This window comes from Ptychodera flava, chromosome 17, assembly GCF_041260155.1.
Source record: "Ptychodera flava strain L36383 chromosome 17, AS_Pfla_20210202, whole genome shotgun sequence".
NCBI classification, from domain to species: domain Eukaryota; kingdom Metazoa; phylum Hemichordata; class Enteropneusta; family Ptychoderidae; genus Ptychodera; species Ptychodera flava.
In genome coordinates this window covers 36,862,326-36,880,635 of record NC_091944.1, presented here as the reverse complement: position 1 = coordinate 36,880,635, position 18,310 = coordinate 36,862,326, and the positions used below count along the sequence as shown (strand labels likewise).

Here is an 18,310-nt window from a genome sequence, read left to right as displayed (position 1 = left end):
GCAATACTGCTGAAAATCTGGCATCTAAGGCAATATTGCTGAAAATCTGGCATCTAAGGCAATATTGCTGAAAATCTGGCATCCAGGGCAATATTGCTGAAAATCTGGCATCTAAGGCAATATTGCTGAAAATTTGGCATCTAGGGCAATATTGCTGAAAATCTAATGTAGAGTTACAGCAGTCATCATTATTGCATTATTGAGTCAATATGACAAACAAATTAACTTCATCTTACTATTATAGTATTATTTTGGTTTATCATATTTTAGCGCTTTGAATCATCAGGAGGTACTAGGTAGACAAAAATTCTCAGCAATGCAAGTTTGTGTCGATATACTTTATTTCAAAGTGGATTCAAATTCCAAGCATGATCAGTGACAGCACAGTAATAATAAGACTGGTACAGAAGAGTTGGTATCAACTTCACGCTTTGCCAGATATCCACACAGGCGTTCAGATTTACTGTTTGCACTGGTCAAGAAACACTAAAAGAACATTGCATTGATGGGGAAACATGAAATGAAATATTTGTGTACATGCATGATGACATATAATTGAAGCACATCAATACCATGTTATGGGGCATCATTGTAGCAAACCTATAGCATGTAATTATACATACAATGTAATTGTAACAGTCCATACAATGTAATTGTAACAGTCCATACAATGTAATTGTAACAGTCCATACAATGTAATTGTTACAGTCCAGACAATGTAATTGTTACAGTCCATACAATGTAATTGTTACAGTCTAGACAATGTAATTGTAACAGTCAAGACAATGTAATTTTAACAAGTCCATGCAATGTTGCCTACAGAAGATACGCTGAAAATTTGAGGTACATCTGAAGAACACTGGGTTAAATCTTTTATAGGAAAACAAGGGTTTTCTTAGGGAGGCCTCCCCAGTAACTTGACCCCCTAGGAGCATGTTTATTGGTAAAAGCTTTCAATGTCACCCCCGGTACTCATCAGTCTTGCTTTATTTGTATTTTTATCAAATTGACTTCTACACTTAACATCAGTTTCAATGAGAAACGAGACAGCAACTCAAAGTAATCCTTTTATAATTTGATATGAACTCAACCCCTGTGACTGAAAAATGTGCCATTCGCATATCATTGAAGCCATCTGATCAGAAGACCATTTCAATGTCATTCCTCCACAAGACATTATCACAGCAGAACAGTGATAGAAAAATAGAAAATATACAATAATCTGCTATACTGAATAACTCCTTTTTAAGGTTTTACTTTTTCTGAGAGTGTGGCCAATAAATATACACATCAAAACATAAGTAATATGTTAAATGAAAGTGCATTATTATTAGTTGTAGGAAAGCCAAACATACACCAATAAACCAATAAAACATATATTACTTATTTTAAATTTTGGTCATACAAAAATTCTGTGGAATACATAATACTGTTATCAACATTTACAGTAAAGATATTCTCGATATGGATATGATTCATTCTGACTAATTCCCTATAACAAAGCATTTTCCATAGATTAATACATGAACACATATGTAAGCCAACAAAATGAAGAGTGAGAGATGCACAGTTTATAAAGTAACCGTATTTATTTGGGTAAACGCCTCCCTCTTCAGTAATTTACCCTACCCTACATTCTAACCTTTCTGTGTGAATGGGGTAAATTACCCCAGAGACATTGTCTCGTACATGCGAAACTTTCTATGCTAAAAATGCACAGGTTCTGATGTTGGAAACACTATCATCATAAAAGCTATCTTTTAACAGGACAACTAACACTTTACGCGCATATACAATGCAGAAATTAAATGTCACATGGCCGTTGTTTAGATTTGAAGGTGCTGCACTGGCTAGTGGAAAAGATGACTATGGTTTCCAGTTTCAGAAAAATTTTACATGGCAATACTTGTAGTAGGTTTAATGAGATTAAGTAGAAGACGGTGTACCTTCTGCTGAAAAGTCCCTCAAAATGGTGAAATCATCATAGACTTTGCCAAAAGATCATTACTGGTAATGATGGTAGTTTGAAAGTTGGCCTAAGCAAGATGAAGTTGTTTCTGTATATGGTGCAGATTGGAAAGTCATGGAGAGCTATTAAAGTACATATGAAATCTAAGTTGGAAACCAATTTAAAGATAGCCTTATCAGTTCCATAACTCAATTCTCACTCAGTAAAGGACTCAAACCTTGAAGGGGCATGGTTGTTGATATTTTGGGGTCTAACTGGAAAATTTCTTTGACTTGTGTGAGTAATATTTATATTTCATTTGGTCGTATCTATTTTGACATGCACATATTTATTCAGTGAATCAACCCATTATTATTTATTGGCTATGTTTGTCTGTCTTATTTTATGTGAAGTTCATTTCTTTGTAATTAAATACCTTTGTTGATTAACAATATTTCCACTTGTTACGTGTCATTTTGGTACATCACTGCATGCTGCAACAATGTATACCATCTAATTTGCATACATCTTGGGGGGGGGGAGGGGGGTTGACAAAGCAAACACCCACTAGGTTGTAAGCATATTTTGGGGGCTGAACACCTAGGGCATTTACCCAAGTAAATACGGTATATCCTTTCTGAAAAATCAAATAAAGTAATTCTGTTTAACAGCAACTGTTGATACCAATAAAGAATGTTTAACACTAATACCATTGAAATATATAATAAAAATTAAAACAAACATCTAAATTAACATCAAAAGAAATACATCAGCATTTATTTCACAAGCAAATTACCCTACATGTAGGTCATAGCAATGTTGGTCACTCTCTCATGATGCTATATATGATGAGGCTGCAACTCTCAACCATTCTATAATTGACCAACATAAGACATTCAAAGATCAACTGTATTCAATCATGATCACATTCCATATGCAGAGGTCCAATAGAGATTTAAATCTCTACATCAACACAGTAGTGAGAGTTACAGCATAAAACTTTTGATACTTATAGAGATGACCATACCAATCTATCAATTATTCTTGCGCATAATAATAACACATGTGTCATAATCATGGGCTTAATTAAAATATAACAACAGCTTTACAAGTATTTTGTAACAAGTACAAAATAAATTGCATCAACAACATCTCAGTATCAGGGAATGAAGTGACTTCATATTTCAGGATTATGCAGATAGCTCAGTTGGTACCATTAAAGACATCAGCTCTAGCGGTCCTAGTACCATGGTAGAAAGAATACAATCAATTAATTTAAAAATAACAGCCATATTTGCCAGCTATGTTGAGATAATGTCATCACAAATAAACTGCAGTCTAGCCTTAATAATTAGATTTTTCTCAGTTAGTCTATCATAGATAGACACTGTCTGCCCAGGAGGTGGACTTTTGCATTTTGGCTCAATTGGCTACTAGGTGCAGTACAAAAACAACTCAGAAATAGAGGATTATGTATTGCAATTTCCATGAAAGTAGTGTCATACAGATTTCATCATCTATCGCGTAAGGCGATACTGTAGTATTCATGATGACAATGATATGAACAACCATGGAAACACTATCACACCACTTTGAAAATCGATACATTCACAAAAGGACAGACACATGATATATATACGAAGTGCAACTTGCACAATACTGTAAAATTCTTACAAGAAGCACCAACTTGTTGTTTTGTACGATTTTCAAACATGTTATATTAAGTCCAAAGAGCATAATTGGACCTTGCTAATATGCATGAAAGGTCAAATTCAAAAAGAATGGACAATTTCAGGGTCCAACCTAAGAAATCAATGTTTCATGTCATTTTCCAATTTTGAGTGTACAGACTCCAATTGTATGTTCTTGTCTTAATTGACACTTCTACAGTCAGTCAACTGAAAGGAAGGCACAAAAAGGTGTCACGGGTAGGATTACTCATTTCAAACATGTCTGTACTCCCTATAGTGGTTTACAATTGTAAAAGTGGTGATTGCGACACACCTTGATAAGACTCTCTATCATGATTTGTTATTTACAGTCATGTAATACATGTCATTTTGGCTCTGATATATATAACATACCAGTTACTGATTAACAGTTTCCAAAACTGTTAACTGGTTTAAAGTTTGGACAACTGTTGACTGGGCAAGTTTGGGAAGCACCATTTACGCATACACACATTCTAGAACATGTAAAGATAATGGCGATATCATTTGAGGACAAGTGAGAGAACAGGAACTTCTTGATTTTTAAATGAGAAAAAGGGATGAGCTTTGTTAAAAAACATATCGATAGGCAATATTCAGGTAAGATACATTTGTCTTCCCTCTGGCCTAAAAGTCACCAAAAAGAGTCTATTTTCCTCGATCTGCAGCCAAGTGAAACAAGATAGTTTTGGAGTGACTCTCAGGCCATCGGGAAACAAATGTATGTTACACCTGAAGTAAACTTTGTGGAAGTCCTGGACCATTGAACAGTAAACTTGTCGAGAGATGTCATTGGCTCTTTCTTAATTTCATGGAATTCATTCATAACATGGTGTGGTAAAATATTGATCATCGGTGTTATGGTGACAAATTGAAGTTATTCTACAAAAGCATGATATCACTTTGAAAAATGAATCTCTTTAGGGTACCTTTTTGTGGATTAAACTTAAGATTATAAAAAGAAATTAAACCACTGATTACAGACTTTACATGCACTTGTAATAAAAATTTGCACATTGGTCTGGCGATGAAACAAACAACTTCCTGAAAATATAGTGAAAAAGCCGCCTCCCCATTCCCCTTAGTGAAGACCCTGAAATCCATATGCAGATTTCCAGATGAGCACGTAAAATGTGAAAAAATTAATCCTGTGGGAATTGTATTGATGAAAAGGTAGGGTAGGTCAGATGCTTCAACTATGAATTGTACAGAATTGTGAGTGATTTGATAACCTTATGTGCACAACTGTTTTGCAAAACAGACAATTGTCTTTACAAAGTGGCCTATATCAGTGTAAGGTGACAAACCAGAAAAAAATTGATAAAATGTGTGGAGTGGATAAGTAAATGTTACAAAGGTTCCTTAGATATTCTAGCTGAGTTACAGTAATCCTGGATATACTTAGATTGGATTTGTCAATATTCTAGCTGAGTTACAGTAATCCTGGATATACTTAGACTGGATTTGTCAATATTCTAGCTGAGTTACAGTAATCCTGGATATACTTAGACTGGATTTGTATTGACAGCTAAAAGTGAGTGTTCGGAAAAAGTTCATGTGCAAGTGAGAAACAGGAAAGAAAAATATTCAAGTAAATACTGGGCATGAAGGAAATGACAGACTCTGGAAGAATTTATCTTATAATTATAAATATCTTGTCACTAGATGGGGTAAATACAGAGATGATCTAAATGTAGACGAATATTATGAACTTTATATACACTTGTTGTTAGATCTCTACATTTATGAATCATACACCAAAAGGAGAGGTGATATGAACTTATTGCATTGATAGAAATATGACACTACAGATATAAACGATGTCTCAACTGTTTTATGTCTCAAAGAATATTATATCACAGTGTATATTGTCAGTAACACCAAATTCATTTAGTTATTCAAGTAACATGTAAAGCTTATGTCAGCATTATTTAGGAAATGAATTCTACAAACAAAACAAAACTGTGTAAAATACAACATAATTTAATTTGAAAGCTAAGACAGCTTTAACAGTGTCATTCTTTGGCTGTCACTTTTTGTAACTTTAATCCATTATCAACTTAAACTAAACTCTCTTCATAGTATAATTATTTTCCATATTCTTGGTGCTTTTGTACACCATACAAATATAAGATACAGTTTATCAAATGTCACTATGTACGGATGATGCTGATAAACATCTCAATGAAAATTAACTTAAGTTAGAATTCATGCTTGAGACAAATTTTAAGAATCTGAAAATCTCTTTTGTTGGATTTCTGCATGTGTTTTAAACTCAGAGACAAAGTAAACTTCTTATGGTCTTGCTGTTGTTGAAAATTAAATGTATGCACTCTCACTGTGTTAGTGTGGAAATAATCAGTGGTTCAGTAATTTGTAGTACTATCCTTCTCTGGTAATTCCTGATTTAAATTCTAAATTATGAAAGACAATATCTAAGTTTTCTCAGAATAAATGTGAGCAAAAACAGAAACTCAAATTTCATAATAGAGTGTACTAGCTAAAGGGTGAATCAAAATGTATAACATCATTTCTTAATACAATGTTTCTAAAAACTAAAAGTTACACAGCATTGTTGACAATTTTGTGATGGAACTAGTTTGTCATGTTTTCCTGTCAATGATACGATAAGTCTGCATGCTAAAATGCATAAATTGCTATATATGGCTAACTTTTCAGTATATACATCTGCAATATTGATGTAATCTGTCTGATCATAATCTACATAGCCTGGATGACACTTTACTGCTCTGTAAAAACAAAGATATACCCCCCTAACTCAGCAAATACAGACAGACTGCCCTAACTTAGCAAATACAGATATAGCCCCTTAACTCAACAAATACAGCTAGAGCACCCTGAACTCAGCACAAACAGCTATAGCACCCTAACTTAGCAAATACAGCCACAGCACCCTTACTCAACAAATACAACTAGAGCACCCTTACTCAACAAATATAGCTATAGCACTTGAACTTGGCAAATACAAATCAGCTGCACTATCAAAATATTGAATCTACTTTGAAGAACTAAACCAAAGGATATTTAAAAATACATTCAGAACTAATACTTTTCACAGTTTTTGACAAACTATGGGACATGTATTAGGTTGTAAATATCAGTTTTGTGTCTACAAGCCAAAGACATATCACTTGAACTTTGACTTACACTTTGAAGTAATTACCTCAAAATTCAAATGGGCAAATGGTATGAAAACCATTCACTATTTGCTTAGAACACAAACTGGCACATAAGTAATCCTGTCAAATGGCCTGATTAGAGTAAAATAGATGTTGCCATGGTACTGAAAATCATTGCATGAGTGTGAAGGTATTTTTTAACCAAGGATGATCAGTATACATGAGAAATATAATCTTTTGATGATTTCAGAAATAAGCTGAATGAAATTGATTCAGTAAATTTGTTTCGACACATTTCTTATCACGAAAACTGTGAAATTTTGTTCCACATGTGCATCATATACACCTCTATCTTTGATATGTCATGCATAAACTGCAAATCATTGCATTGTTGTGCTGGGGTTTCACACATTTCTCTGTCATAAATCATTCATACAGGTGCAATTAAAAACCATCTCTATGCTACAACCTTACCCTCATATCATACACCAATAGGTATCTTTATAAGAGATAAAGAAGACAGAAGTAAACTAAGACAGACAGAATACTACCAGGAAAGAAATACAGAAGAAAAGGGTTAAGTTAAAGTTCACTACAAGAAAGGATAGAAAGAAATAAAACCGGAAAGAACTCAACATGAGAAAGTGTACAAGCAAGCAGAGATATATCCTTGAACTTCTTTATACTCTAATGTATCTTGCATATCATTCAAAAATCTTTCATATAAATTGCAGATGCAAATGGTTGAATTTAGTGAAACACTCATCATCGTCTCTTCCTTGAGGTACTTATGTTGAGCTTTGACCGATAACTGTGTTAAAGAAGTTTTATCCTGTTGATTGGTACCAATCACCATGGAAACCATTGCTATGGAAACTTACTCAAATTCTTTGTGTGTGGTGATAAAGTTCAAAAGGTCAATTCTTGTTGCAATGCCAAATATCATCTGTCTATGTGAACTTTCCTCCTTGTTAGAAACTGCAAAAAAAAAAAGATTGGTATAAGATAATCACCTTTTCATTACATCTCTCTGAGGTCTGTCTGTAGATGAGGTACCATTTCAATACCTGTGCATATTTCTATCATGTCTGTCATAATCATTCTTTGAACTATATTGTGAACTTTTTTCTGATTATACTAGCAAACAGATATTGTTCTTTGAGTGATTTAGACTCAATATCAAACTCAGACACTATGCTTTCCTGGCAAGCATAAAAGCATCACAAAGTGTTGGAACAATATTTGCTCAATGATACATGGACAGCAATAAATATATATACAGATCACTTCATGGTACATGTGTAGTAAATAGCATTCAACTTTACAATAATCTTATCATGATTAGGTCAATGTCAGAAAATCATACTGATTAGCTGCTCAGCTGGCGATGACATTGAAGAGTTTGGATGGAAATTTAAGCCTTTCCTTACTTGTGTCATACATCATACTGTATTGTATCACAACAAGTCATTGAAAGACAGACCTATACCAACTTGAATCACATATTTTGAGGAAATGACTTTGATCACAAACATTTTAAAATGAAACGACTTTCACATTGGTGTAATCCTCACAGCAACTGTTCAACTGTTTTCAAGTATATGTCAGTAATGGTTAGTCTGGTGACAATTTTCGCATACAACACGTTAGTCTATGCTGTGGTTACTGAATCAAGTTTGTATCTCAATCATGCTTGAAGCAACTGGTCAAAAGATTTCTGAGAAAAGTCTGGATGGACCTGCGTGGCATATAAAAGAATATGCTAAATCAATCGATACATTCCATTTGTGGGCCTTGTTAAAGAAGGTTGATGCTAGGGATAAGCATTAGACTGATCCATTGACTGATGTGTACCGTGAGGGACGTGTACCTTGAGGGATCTCATAATTAGTACTTACACTTACATTGTTTTTGTTGATGTACGACGAGGGCAAAGTGGTCGGTATCTAGGATACGGGACAACTTGCCAAGAGTGGTATCCAATGTTATCTGCAGAAAAAGAATGAACCGTGTGGTCAACATCATAATTTTCAAACTATCATACAAACTGTCTTCAAAACAGTGTCACACCTCAAGGGCCATTTTAGCGATTTGTGTCATGTGACAGGAATGGTGAAAAATCTGTCACATCAGCTCCACAGCATAAACCAATGAAAACTGGTCTTTATAACAGTAACTAACCAGTTCAGAGTATTGGCTATCGTCTGCTAAAGCACTTATTGCAGGGTGACTGTACTGTTGACAATGCAAAATCATTGTCACATACATCTACACCATGTGATGACTAAATTTTGAGTAGCTTTCTATTTCCTATGCAATAATAAGTGATTAAATCTATGACCTGGACTACTGCAGGATTAAAATTGCTAATGGGAGGCACTACAACTCAATGCATGATTTATGTTCCAAGAGATTCTTCTTTCCTTTACGATTAAAATTTATATCAGCAGATGTTCAAGCAGGGCTACAAATTGTGATGAAAAATTTTAAATGGCTACTTCAAGGCTAATTTGGCAATTAAACTGGCAAATAAAGGCATTATCAATACCCTCATGATTACAAATAATAGCACTGTACAGTGCATCACTGTTATACAAATGACACTCTCTATTAAGGTAATTCCATTATGCAATTTACTCCATTAGACAGTTACCAAAGTAATCTTTTTCAATGGAAAAATCCCTTCCAAAGTCAGACATGACCTTGAAAGTGTGTGTTTTCACGAGTACGGTTTATTATTAAACTGTTTCTGAACAACATAACTGAATAGCCTCACATTTCTGTATGTAATTGGATTAAGATGGATTTCCCCCATGTTGATGAATTGGTTAATGGTCGCTCAAACTGGCTACAAAAATAAGTAGTTAGCTAATTGAATAGCTAACAACTTTCTTACCAAACAGTGAGCCCAGCTGCAGTGTCATTAATTTTTTACAGCAAGAATATTCTTCAGACATGGATGCAGCTAACAATAGCGCTGATTGAATATGATGTCATATTTACTTTCATTAATATCCATAAATAAATATTTGTCCGCATTTGCCGCATAAATGATGAAAATAAAACCTGCTAGTGTTACTAAAAAGTTACTAAAAGTCACACTACTTCATATGAATTTGTGGCTGAGATTACAAGCTGCAACAAAAGCCGCTTATACAACAACAACATTTGTCTGAATTTTAGGCAGCATTGTCCGATGTCACATGTGTGCAGCTATATTTAGTAACAAACCTGAAATCGCGATCAATGCTATTACAAATACTCCAATATGTACAGTTGTCATCATTGTCTTCTCAGTGCATCAAAGCCTTCCACTGCTGTTGATATGACAGCAAATGAATCCCACTCACCTTCTTGAATTGTTTGTAAATAATTTGTGACACGTGAGTTGATGACTTGACTTTACCAGCAAGGAGCTGAGCCATCATGTTGCCAAGGGTAACCATACCAAGAACTTGACTGCAATAAAATAAAAAAAACCAAGAACTTTGAATACTTTGTAACTAATGATGGAATATTTAAATAATAACACATGAGAACTAGGGCAATATCACGATTTATTGCCTGCCCAAGGGATGGTGGTCATGATCGAAATATTGATGATGCCTGAGCCGTAGGCGAGGGCATCATCAGTATTTCAATCATGACCACCAGCCTGAGGGCAGGCAAAAAATCGTGATATTGCCCTAGCTCTCATGTGTTATTATTTTTATTACACCGAACAAGCAAACATGCAAAGACACAAAAACACAAAGACTTCTTCGAGTACAGTTCGCCTTTCTGAGTCCGGACCTCAGCGTAAAATGTTGTCAGTGCCGAGTCCAGGGTTGCCGCTGAAAGTTTGCCAATCTCCTCGGTGGCGTATCCAAATTTGTTGCTTGCATAGTCGCTGAACACAGAAATTGCATTCCTTGTTGCCATTTTCGTTCGTTTGCTGTTTACTTGCATCAAAATATCGTCTAACTGTGCCGGTGACAGCTCTGCATGACGTTTCGCAGCGATAGTACATTAGTAGCAAGTACAAGCGAACGACAATTTGTTACGCGCAGAAAGGATGCGCAGTAAGTAAAATGACGTCATCCATGTAATATCAAATGCAGAGGGCATCATCACGTTCGCAGAGGGCATCATCACGTTCTTTTACATGTCACGTGAGTCGTGTTTAACCAATGGTAGTGCACGCTGAATGAGTGAGTGTAATAAACAAAAATAAATCATGGAAGATACAAAAGTAGGAGATATCTCTACCAAATAGCTTACAGAATCAAAATTTCAGTCAGGAAATACGTTTTTGACACATTTACATTATACGGTAATGACTGTGGTCCAACAGCTATGTAGCTTAATTCACTGCATGGGACATTCCTTACTTGAGTCCCATATGGAATTCATGGAAGTAGTAAATCAGTAACAAGTCATTGACAATGACATAGTCCCCACTTGTAATAGGAGTATTAGTCTTGATGGGGCAGGGAAATGAGGTCATTAAGAAGTATCACTGGAGTGTATATGTTCAGATCTATGGACACATAGGTCTATGTCATTGTTCCCAATTTGAAACAAGAGGCATGTCTAAGTTATGGTTCTAAATCGGGAAAAAAGATAGACCTCTAGCTGTATTGGCCAGCCAAGAAATACATATGTGCATAATAATGAGGTACAAGATGTGACATCTTAAGGTCTATTATCCTATCAAAATTGAAGCGTAAAGAACTTGTGGTTACTGAGTTATGCATATATATGCATATTCAAGGTAAAAGGTCATCAAGGTCACGTGACATTTTGAAAATAAAACATTGTATGCTAATTAATCCATATCTGCCAAAATTCAGACCTCTAGCTCTATTGGCTTGCCCACAATTATATATGGGCATAATTAACGAGGTAAAGCATGTGTTGTCATAAGGTCTCCCATCCTACTAAATACAAGTCATCGTTGATGACACAGTCCCCACTTGTTAATGGGTACTTTGATTACAGGTCCTCAGAGAGGATAGAGTCCTCTTCATTAGGTCTGTGATAAAAATACTTTTGAATAAATTCGCTTGATACATGTCTGAGTTGTAGTTCAGGACATGAAAAAATCGTAATAATATGGCCGCCTGGCGGCCATATTGAATCGTATCACAAAACAAATCGACGTGAATATGTATGACATTGGTCAATGTCCTTGTACTAAGTTTGAATAAAATCCGTTGAGATATGCCTGAGTTATGGCTCTGTACATGAAAAAAATCGTAAAAAAATGGCCGCACGGCGGCCATATTAGATCGTATCACATGAAAAATTGACGTGCATATCTATGACATTGGTCAATGTCCTTGTACCAACTTTGAATAAAATCAGTTAAAGAATGCCTGAGTAATGGCTTTGTACATGAAAAAATCGTAATAAAATGGCCGCCTGGCGGCCATATTGAATTGTATCACAAAATAAATCGACGTGAATATGTGTGACATAGGTCAATGTCCTTGTACAAAGTTTGAGTGAAATCAGTTGAGATATGCCTGAATTATGGCTCTGTACATGAAAAAATCGTAACAAAATGGCCGCCTGGCGGCCATATTGGATCGTATCACAAAACAAATTGATGTGCATATCTATGACATTGGTCAATGTCCTTGTACCAGCTTTGAATAAAATCGGTTGCAACATGTCTGAGTTATGGCTCTGTACATGAAAAAATCATAATAAAATGGCCGCCTGGTGGCCATATTGGATCGTATCAAAAAACAAATTGACGTGCATCTGTATGACATATGAAGTAATCCTTGTATCAAGTTTGAATGAAATCGCTAAAGGCATCTCTGAGATATCTGCGTGAACGGACGGACGCACGGACGGACGCACACACGGACGCACGCACGCACGCACGGACATGACCAAACCTATAAGTCCCCCCGGACGGTGTCCGTGGGGACTAAAAATCACCATAATCACTATTCAGGAATGCCATAAATTTGTACATGTGAATCGTCTTTCTGTGACATTTTGCTGAGTATAACCAGGAATATACATTCAGTTTTACATTTTCATCATTGTTAACATATAATCCTTGGAAAATTACCGGGAAAAATTAGATTTGCATGATGCTTATAAATGTTCAGCATATTTCCCTATTACCTTATTTTGACTGAAAGTCATTACCTAGTTTGAACAGCCCAGGGACCTATGAAAGGAGTAGTGGAGGTCAGACAGCCATTGCACAGTCATGACAACTTAATGCTGAGGACTAGTATGTTAATGGGCAAACAGTTGTAACTTTAGATATACTTTCATTATTTTGTATTTTTGTTGCATACAAACACAAATCTATTTTCTATTTGTATTGACTTTGCCTGCACAAGTTATTTTGCACGATATGCAATGGTATTGTTGACAAATGAATTCTACACTTCAATTGTCAAAAAGACAACAAAGACATTGGACATTTACACAGCCTGTGAGGACAAGTCAAAGACTGGGCACTTTGACATTTTACAAGAAGGCTAAATTCTTGGAAAAGACATCAAATATTACAGCCAATGGGGCTCCAAGGTAGACACATTGATTTCCCTATAAAGAACAGGTTTGGTAGAGATACGCAAACATGTCAAGAAAACAGCTGATCTATTGTTGAAAGTGCATATGTAGTTATTGTCATGCTTAATAAATAGCTAGCTAAGATGATCCTACCTTTGCATAAATACTTTCTGTTATATAAAGATAAGCTCTCTTTGTTATATACACATATACCAAATGTGAGTTAAAAATAATAAAGCTGTGTCAAAGCTTTCATTAATATAGTCATGGTTGACATCGATCAATGCCACCAGTCTCGGATTAAGATTCAGATTGATGGAAATATGAATCTTACCCAGCTTCATCTGCTACAGGAATTTGATGGAAATATGAATCTTACCCAGCTTCATCTGCTACTGGAATTTGATCAAATCCTTCTTTATTCATGATGTCAATGCAATCTTGACAAGTGACAGTTGGCATAACAGTCAATATGAATCTTACCCAGCTTCATCTGCTACAGGAATTTGATCAAATCCTTCTTTATTCATGATGTCAATGCAATCTTGACAAGTGACAGTTGGCATGACAGTCAATGGTGAACCAAGATTCAAAGAAGACACCTTCTTATTCCACCACCTGTCAAAGTCAAAATCAACAACACTATCAGTTTGTAAGATGCTACAGCAATTGTTTACTCACAACTGTGTTTCCTGTATAAACCAAATATTCTGTCATTCCTGCTTTTATCTGCTCAGACTGTAGTTAGGCTGAAGGTGTTTGTTTGTTATTTCTGTTATCATGTTTCAAGTTGCTCGACAACATTTGATAATCGACCTCTGAAATCAAACACAATTGTCATAAATAGCATCTAAATATAAGTTTGGTATATAGAGTTACTATACATCTACCTTTGAAAAGCAATAGATGTTTGCATGTGTTATTGGTATAATGCCATATGGAACAGCTAAATTTTAGTTCAACATTTTACCAATTTCTATAATTTGTTTTCTGTAATTTTTCGACAATGTACATTGATTTTTTTTAACCACAGTTTTTGATCAAAATATTGTAATTCTGGAAATAATTTGATTTGGGTACATTTTATATGACGACGAAAATTGACTTTGGCACTCAAAAGGCTAATGCAGCAACTCTAACAAATGTGTTCAGCAAGGTGTTCTAAAGCTGGCACTACTTTAGAATGGAACATCGGAACATACCATTGTTTTTCAGGGGAAGCGGCATCATAGTCCTTTTCAATGAAGTCTCTTTCGATCATCCAATCATCTGACAGAAACTTGGTCCTGTGGTACACAGAATATAATTGTTTGACAAGTCTTGTATGAGTGGTGAGAAAATTATGTAACTACGCTGAATATTTGATTTGAGACAAGTATAAAGCATTTAACTTGGAAAATGGCTTTCCCGCGGCTGAAAGGTCAACTATTTAAATATGGCAACATAGTAATTTTCATGACATGGTCTGCATTTGAAGAACCCACTTTGAAAATGATGAAACATACTTTCTCTGGAGAAGAGTGACAACTTGACACAATTCAACAGTTTGTGACTGTGATAACAAAGGTATACTTGTTAAAAGAGAAATAGTAAGTGTGAATTGTGTTACACCAAAAACATGGAGACGTACATGTAGTTTCTGACAGAGTCTGGCAGGAGAACCACACAACGTTGACCAGCATCTAAATCTTTGGCCGCTTCAACTGCAACAGACATAGCAGTGCCACTGCTGCCACCTGATGTCATGAAAAAAATCACCAAAATCAATCAATTTATCAATCAATACACGGAATGATCATTGATAGACTGCAGAGATAAATTGATGAATTGCAGCCTGTTAAAATTATATTTGTATGAAATGAGAAATGTGCAGATACACAGAAACAGGGCTACAGATACAGAAATATAGAGAGATGTTTTTTATCATTGGAATTTTACATAGTTAAACACTTATAGTACAGACCATGATATGCTTTCTGAAAGCTAGCACAGGGTCAGGATGGTATTGGTTACTTATGATCAAAGTTTCTCATAGAAGCTAACTTCGTGTAAGCAAGGTGATAACACTTTCTGTGGTCAACATTTATACATGAAGCTTACCAAATTACTTATATTACTTCCTGTCAAATTTGATATGTTTTTACTGTTGAGGTGCTCGTCCAGAAATGATCATGGCCAGTTCAGAACACAGGTATACTGGTACTACCTGAATCATTGTGTTATCTACATCAATAGATGGAACCAATAGCCAGTCTAGCATTTACCCAATCAGGAAAGCCAGTCTTGGTTTTCACTCTACAACTTGCTGTGCGATTTGAATAAAATCTTCAATCAGATCATATAGCGTGGGGTTTTTATGTTTGGATGAACAGTAATTTTAGATACTTTGTGGTTAAAACCAGTCCATTATTAACAGTGAAGAGTACACATTTTCACAAAAAATGCTATTTTTAGAAAATGGACAGACCTTGACTTCATAGAAATATCATAAGAAATTTTACACCTCTCTGTCATTTGTGTTGTATCTTGTTGTGAGAATGGAGATACAAATTATGCTCATGTTTCTTAGTTAACTCTTTCAATGTTCACATAAACTACATGTACTGCAACAAAAAAATCAATCGGCCAATTACCCCAAATTAATTGTGCCAATTTTAAAGTTCACCTTTATGATCTCATGATAGTGCTGAAAGCTGAATTAAATCATTCACATTTGTTAGCCATTACCTACCAGACATGTTCTCATGCCAAGTTAAGGTAATTTAAAGTATGATTCATGGCTGACAGTCTGGTAAAAAAAAATTGTAAAATGGAAAGCAACTATGAAGCTAAGTTCTGCAAGTTTTTATCATCCATATTGTTTTGCTCTGCACTCTTCACATATAGAACATTCATAATACTCATTACAGTGTGTCTTCAGTTGAGATGTACACAGGATGTATGACATTTTGCTGAGGAAGACATATTTTTAGGTACACAGGATGTATGACATTTTGCTGAGGAAGACATATTTGTAGGGTTTGTTAAGGCAAAGAAATGACACAGAGACTAGGGTTTGGCAACAGTCCAGGGGTGATGACGCATTTAAGCATTTTAGTAGCCTTTCCTGTTAAAGGGAAACAGTCGTCAGAACTGCACCTGTGCGAGTTTCTTGTTTACAAACAATATATTTCATGCACGATATCTAGATGCATCTCATCATCAATTCATAGCTGCAACATTTAAAGTACATGATGTACCGTAGATTATGACAGACATGTTTTGATTTTCATCAATGACCATCGTGCCTTGGATACAGTATTTACATTGGGTGTATGGGTCCTTACGACCTTTGAGCGCAGTTCCAATGACTGTATCCCTTTAAGTTGGTCACAGATTTGAATAACCTCACGGGACGGGGTGTAGAGCTTACTGCCACAGCAGGCATGCATGGTGTTCTAGTGACACAAAAGACAGATCCTATCGGGATCCCGTTATGCATCAGACAACATGGTACCATGATCATGCTGCCCTGACAATGTTAACTGTAGCTTGTGTCTTTTGGCTGCTAACCCACAGGATGATCCTTTTTTACTGCAATGGAGGCTGGGAGAGAATTTATGATTTTCTTTGCACTAAGTTCAGAATGAAATGCACTGAACACTATCGGTAATGCTGTAACGCATGCTATGGTGTCATAGGTTTGGGATATGCATATTGAATGTAATCCCCCTGTTGCCCATGATCAAAAAACTTGCCATAAGAAAGGTATCAGAGTATGGAATCTCCACATGACGATTGCACTGGAAAAATCTAGACATGGAAGTATCATTTTGATCCGAGACGGGAGCCTAGCTGATTCATCCAATACACATACTTCCCTAATAAAGTGAAGACATGCATGAAAACACACGCACAAATCATGACAATACTTCAAAGAGACTTATTCTTCAACAAGTTTATGAAGAAGAGAAACATTTCAAACTTGTTTAAGCTAAAGGAAGAACCAACAACACCAAAAGAAAAGAACTAGATGTACAACAGTATTCATGTTTTCATACTCAACACACTGTGAGAATCTTGCATCTCAAAGTCACTCCAGTATTATTAAACTTATAAATGACTATCAAGATCTTGTTGACAATCATCAGTGCATTGCAGTCAATCTGGAATCTACGGCTATCTGGTAAGTCAACTGAAATCACAGATGATCAATGACATACCATCCTGCATTAATTCTCAACTAAGCAATAAAATATTGAAGACGTCTATATTATCACAGCAGAACATCAAAATTTAGAATCTGATTTGATTACCCAACATCATGCTAACACTTTCAGGCGTCTGATACTCATTTAACCCTTTCAGTACAATGGTTTGGCCCAAACCCATTGTTGTCAATGGTGATTGTGGACCTGTTTAAAGCAAATTGGGGTGAACAGGTTAAAAAGATATTCCAGAGTATTTCAAAGTGATCCACTGTGTCTGTTGGGAACACTCTGCTTGTACAATTGATCACATTAGTGTTTAATGAGACTGAAATACGATGCTAATGCTACACCTAGTACCTGGCCTGTAATTGTCAACTCACCACACAGCAATCCTTCTTCACGGATTAGTTTTCTAGCATAGAGGAATGAGTCTTTATCATTGCTCTTAAACCATTTATCCACAACTGATCTATCCAACACTGTAGGTACAAAGTCATACCCAATGCCTTCAACTTCATAGAATGTGGTATCTGATTCATTCAGAGTTTCAGGAACTGCAAGAATTGATCCCTCAGGGTCTACACCAATAATCTAATTGAAAAAATCACAAATAAAATAAAATCAGTATTTCCACTATCATTTACAATGCATAGAATTCAATTCTTACGACAGTTTATCTTGTATGCCATTTGACAGAAGTCTTAGACTAGCATTCATGAAGAGATACATCAATACCAATCAGCTTTAACAGTCAGGTTTTATTTGTAAGAAGATGCAATTTCTGTCTGTAATTTACTGATA

General features: G+C 35.5%; 1 protein-coding gene across 2 annotated transcripts in view; it reads right to left on the bottom strand.

Annotated features, from left to right (window-relative positions):
- Positions 1-323: 323 nt before the first annotated feature.
- Positions 324-18,310, bottom strand: part of LOC139116215 (cystathionine beta-synthase-like) — a 42,073-nt gene continuing 24,086 nt past the window's right edge. For both annotated transcript variants that reach the window (XM_070678781.1, XM_070678782.1), the window contains exons 7-14: positions 17,890-18,100; positions 14,950-15,055; positions 14,522-14,605; positions 13,803-13,937; positions 10,148-10,256; positions 8,702-8,786; positions 7,679-7,775; positions 324-3,188 (exon numbers count right to left, since the gene is read on the bottom strand). In XM_070678781.1, the coding sequence (XP_070534882.1) occupies positions 3,152-3,188; positions 7,679-7,775; positions 8,702-8,786; positions 10,148-10,256; positions 13,803-13,937; positions 14,522-14,605; positions 14,950-15,055; positions 17,890-18,100 (864 nt within the window). In that variant the 3' untranslated portion in view covers positions 324-3,151. The remainder of the gene's footprint in view (positions 3,189-7,678; positions 7,776-8,701; positions 8,787-10,147; positions 10,257-13,802; positions 13,938-14,521; positions 14,606-14,949; positions 15,056-17,889; positions 18,101-18,310) is intronic.